This window comes from Olea europaea, chromosome 4 (assembly GCF_002742605.1).
Source record: "Olea europaea var. sylvestris chromosome 4, O_europaea_v1, whole genome shotgun sequence".
In the NCBI taxonomy this organism is placed as follows: domain Eukaryota; kingdom Viridiplantae; phylum Streptophyta; class Magnoliopsida; order Lamiales; family Oleaceae; genus Olea; species Olea europaea.
In genome coordinates this window covers 12,176,772-12,182,079 of record NC_036240.1, presented here as the reverse complement: position 1 = coordinate 12,182,079, position 5,308 = coordinate 12,176,772, and the positions used below count along the sequence as shown (strand labels likewise).

Sequence of the window (5,308 nt, the reverse complement as noted above, 5' to 3'; positions counted from 1 at the left end):
TTGACTATAGAAGGTGAAAATAAGTATCTTAAGCTCTCACAACCAGTAACATCAAGATTTGTTAAATTTTGGAAGACGCGAATTCCTTCTGGAACCATCCTTGTAATGTTCACCAATTGTGGTAGATCGGTCAGCAACAATGTTTCTAATCGACCAAGCATATTAATTTCTGCATCGTCATTAGTGACCTTCATACCCTCAAAGTCAAACAATACTTGAAGTGCTTTACAGTCGAGCACGCGAGGATATTCAAGATTTTGCAGTGACTGAATTGAATCAAATTCTGCAATGGCCAGAAATTCATCAAAAACATCACCTGAATAATTGTTAGTTTACGCAGAGATGTTGTTTGCATTTCCTTACCAATTAGCTTTACTGTACAATCCAATCGCTTAACATCCATGCACTCCACGTTAGGAAAGTTGACCTGCGAAGTTCAATTAGTCGTAGTCAGCCAAAATTTATCCATTATGCTATCTATATAACTGGATTGTGAAAAGCTATGTCATTCTAGAGAAACTGTATTTATTCATTTGTATTACAAGACATATTCATTATGCTGTTGACTAAATCATCACAATAAAAATAGATCTGAATTTCTCCTTTCATTATTACCTAATTTTACCTCGAAATTTTAGCTCCAAAATCTACGTGTGTCTTTTTGTTTCTAAGTTTATATGGAAAATGATAGGAAAATCACCAAGATTTCCTATTATCTCAATTCATAATTAAGACAACAGTTCTACAATACATTTTTGTAATTTGTATGTAGTTGATTGAAATCATGAAAGCCATAATTTGTCATGGTTTTAGAAATTGAATTCACTTCATTTTAAATAATTATTCTTCAATTCTTCAACAACAATAATAAATTAAATATTATTTTTATGTATTTATGTTTAATCTGTAATACTAATTATTACAAGGGTTTCGATTGAAATCTCCTTCCTGAAACTTCTTCGAATTTACCTCTTTTGAATTTGAATTCTTTTGTGAAAGGGTTAAAAGACAGATTTATCTTTAAGGATTTGAAAAGGGTGGAATGCAATAATAATTTTAACTTTCACTCAATTTGGTCAAGTGGGCTTCTTTTAGGATCCTAGAATAAAGTCAGTCTTGCACAAGTTACTTTAATTATGTTTTTCTAATTAATAATTCCAAGAATTATATAATATATGAAAATGAAAAATGCATGTGCACTAAAAGCATCCCTAATGATGGTGTAAAATAGAGATTTAAATTTCTAATGTGATCGAAAACCTCTACATGGAGATATGCAAAGGAGATGCAAATTACATTTTTCAACAGAAAATGTTTACTTCCATGAGAGGCAAAAAGTAAATTTACATAGATCTTTTCGTTAAAACAGAATCAGTATTTAGATTCATCGAAATGTAAATAAGGATACAAAAATAATTTTTAAAATATCAATTTACACACTAATGGAGATACTCTAACACGCAGCAGCACATCCTTTCATGCCCTTGATTTAGCTTTTTGGAACTTTTTATATATGAAAAAATATATTGGTTTATATTTTAGACAACCAAAATATTACTCTCTTTTTTTTCTCCTAATAAGATTTTACTATTTTTAATTTTTCAAGACATTTTGTTGAACACAATGCCATTATTGGTGTCGGATGCCATTTTTATGTTTGAACTTGAAACATAATAGATACATCTTTTTTCATTTTTTATTTTTATTTTTGAATTACCTAACTCAACATGCATACGCACATCTATGTAGGAAGGAGCTATGTTTGTTCGTAGTAGTATTGTTCGTAGTAGTAGATCGATAGTGACATTTCAAAAAACTATGTGCACACATAAAATAAAAAAAAAAATTCGAATATCTTATAATTTTAATATCCTAATATCTTCTATGTCATCTTTTAGAGAAATGTCTTTGTAATTTATGAGTAGGATAGAAGTTTTAAAATAATAGTCAAAAAAATTATATCCAATTTCCAAAATTTGTCTTATTCTTCAAATTTGATATAGACGAACTAAACTCTCTTTATAACAAATAAGGACTATTTGATGCAAATAAAATGAAAGTTGAATACCATACCTGGTTGAGCAATGTTTGATGATCAAAACCACTATTTGATTGAGAAGTGAAGCTCTTAAATCGTGTCAAAGATGACAGTTTGACATCTCTCAGTTTTGGAAACTCAAGTCTTTCGCAAATTTTGGTAACTTCATTTTCTCGTGCGTCCGCCGAGACAACTTCCGCTAACATCGGACAATACTCTATGCGTAGATGTTGGAGATTTACCAAGCATTTTGCGATTGACTTTGGAAACAAGCTTCTAATTGTGTCACACGAACGCATCACAAACGTCATAAGGTTACAAAACAATTGAGGTTTGATGACACCCCTTGAAGGATTTCCATTGCTTATCTCTATTAATTTTGGTAAATATGTCAATTCGAGAGACTCCAATTTACTGAAGGTGTCATTAGGGATAGAGTTGGTGGCATCAATAAGATACTCGAAATCACCACTTGATAGACTCAGTGTCTTCAAGTTAATGAAACCATCTCCATCCAACTCACCCACAAGATTCTTCAATACATTGGCTTCTTCAATATGAAGATAGTAAGTCCTCTTCATCAACATGTGAAATTCAGGTTGCAAAAGCATACTTGCTTCATTACCGCATTGGAGTCTCAAGTTCCTTGTGAAATTTTCATCTTCATATGCATCTTCATCTTCATCTTCATGACTGGGTAGTGATGTCGTCGTTCCGACGATTTGAAATTTTTCTAGTTCCTCGACGCACGATGTTTTTAATATTTGCATAAGAATCAGAATATGTGTGGAAATTTGGAAGGTACGAAGAGAAGTTAATGAGCTTAATTCTTCAATTATGTACCTTTGGTCTTCACCTTCTCTTGGAATGTTCTTTCCCAAGTACAGCTCTTCTAGTTTCTTCATACCCAATAAAACACCAGGTCGAAGTGGACAGGATAACTTCAACCTCAAATCAAGGGACCTTAGGTTGCTAATATTCACTAACTCAATGGGAAAATAATCATCGAAAGAAGAATGATAGAAAGAGAGAATTTCCAACTTCGTTAGACTCCCAATCATTGAGATTTAAGAATGTATTTTACACTCAATCAAGGACAGAGTTCGAAGACCCGTCAACAATTCGATTGATAATGGAATTTGAATGTTCATCCATTTCAATTCAAGAACTCTAAGTTCTTTCATATCTTTGAAAAATTCTTCTGAAATTTTACATTCTCCCCCCTCGCGACATATCATTCGTAACAACTTAACATTCGGATATTTCAACCCACTTTGAAGCTGATCCAGCTTATCAAATGTAATTGAGATGGCACTGTACGAATCATCAGCATCATGTTCTGGCCACCCTATCAAACCAGCATGTGTCGCAAGATATCCACGTTTGTCTTCAGACGCCATCAGTAAGCAAAAATCTCTGATAACATCGTGCAATTTCACCTCGTCTTCCTTCTCATCCGGTTGCAATAAATTACAACTTTTTAGATTATCGACAATTGAATATGCTCGATCTCTAGTTTCGTAGAGTTTCTCAGTTTTTTTGAACAACTCTAACCCCCTTGCATATCTAACCAAATTTTCAATTGGAATACTTTCATCTTCTGGGAATAGAGAACAGAGCAAAAGCAATTCCCGCTCTTCATTACTTACCAGATAGTTGTAGCTCAATCTTATGCTTTGGTACACGACATTGTCCATTCCTTCAAGATTGGTAGCACCAGACCTTTGTAGATGCCGAAGTGCATCTCTCCATTTATGTGTGGACTTGTTGCTTTTCAGTGCTTTGCCAACAACAACTAGTGCAATGGGTAGACCTTTACATTCCTGTGCAACTTTTTTGGCTATGTCTACGAGTTCATCAGTTTCATTATCAGAAATCTTTGCCATATCCTTGAAAAGTTTCCATCCTTCTTCTAAGCTCAAAACTTCGATTATGAACGTTTGGGCCCCCATGTTACGACACGTACCTTCATTTCGCGTCGTAAACATAATTTTCAACCCTTCTTGACCACTTGGAGATGGAATTCCTATAGTTCCCAAATCAATTTCTCCCCACACATCATCTAATACTACAAGAATGCTCTTGCCATCGTTACCTTTAATTCTTCCATGAAGTCGTCCAGCTCTTGCGTCTTTATTTGTTTTTTCTTCAATTTTTAGATTAAGCATTTCCGCAAGTTGATCCTGTTGGGAATTTACTTAAACATGCACAGCGGAATTTAACAAGTTTCAATTCCCATTCAAGATTCAGCTTTGTATTTAGATAAAAACTGTGATGAGAAATATACCTTTACTTGTGATTTGCAAACTCTTTCGCGTTATTCCTTTCCAACAGCTTGAATCTGCCTCCCACAGCTGTCCAATTATCCAGCCTCCAATGAAATCCACACAGAGAGAAGACGCCAACTGCTAGGGTTTCTTTCTTGTACTAGCAAGAATAATGAATAACCCTGTGGACCTCAAACCCTAGCTGCATATATATATAAATCCAAACGGACCCGGTCCGGTCCGGTCCGATCCGATCCAATATTTAATTAATCCAATTAATCAAACCCGGTCCGTGAATTAATTAATCCAATTAATTAATTCGAGATTATAAATAAGAAATTCAATTAATTAATTTATCCAACGATTGTTAAATTAATCAATTGACAATTTGCAGTCTTCCAATTCTCTTTTGTGTGCGACCCATTAGGTTCCCGACCACGATGTCTAACGTCGTGAAATATTATTTTGATCTAATCAAAATTGATAAATTAATACACCCTTTTAATTTACCGTCAATTCACATTCGCTGTCCCTGATTGACATTTAGCAATGTGTTAGGGCAATACATGTGACGGAAAATGTCACGTGGTATGACAAAACCAAAATCGTTCGTTTACTGTGGAACTATTATCCCTTCGTCAATACGATCCGATCAATTACGAGATATGGAATTGTGTCAATCTCGATCATCGATCATATCTTTCATTCCACAATTAAGTCAATATGAATCGAAAACTCCTTTTCGACTTATGAGTATACCTTGGCCAAGGATTTCATTATCGACTTAATTGAATGAAACGCAGATCATAATCTCCTACTATCTAAGAGTGACGAATCCTTTATTGATCAATCACAATTTTCATACGATTCTTGACGCACCCGAACGATGTCGTATTAGCGGCCCCTTTCAGAGCAACATTCAACACCGCCAAAGTATGACTGTCTTCATATAAGGTATCATGACGACCTCAAGTCAAAGGACCAATTCCACTACCGAACGTTA

General features: G+C 34.3%; 2 protein-coding genes across 2 annotated transcripts in view; both read right to left on the bottom strand.

The window, feature by feature from the left end:
* Positions 1 to 796, bottom strand: part of LOC111393044 — an 8,235-nt gene extending 7,439 nt beyond the window's left edge. Inside the window, exons 1-2 of the mRNA XM_023018448.1 lie at positions 364 to 796; positions 6 to 283 (exon numbers count right to left, since the gene is read on the bottom strand). Coding sequence (XP_022874216.1) covers positions 6 to 283; positions 364 to 403 — 318 coding nt within the window. The 5' untranslated portion in view covers positions 404 to 796. The remainder of the gene's footprint in view (positions 1 to 5; positions 284 to 363) is intronic.
* Positions 797 to 3,105: 2,309 nt separating this feature from the next.
* LOC111393043 (disease resistance protein RPS2-like) lies at positions 3,106 to 4,206 on the bottom strand. The gene has a single exon (XM_023018447.1). The coding sequence runs from the start codon at positions 4,204 to 4,206 to the stop codon at positions 3,106 to 3,108; it is 1,101 nt and encodes a 366-aa protein (XP_022874215.1).
* Between the last annotated feature and the right edge of the window lie 1,102 nt (positions 4,207 to 5,308).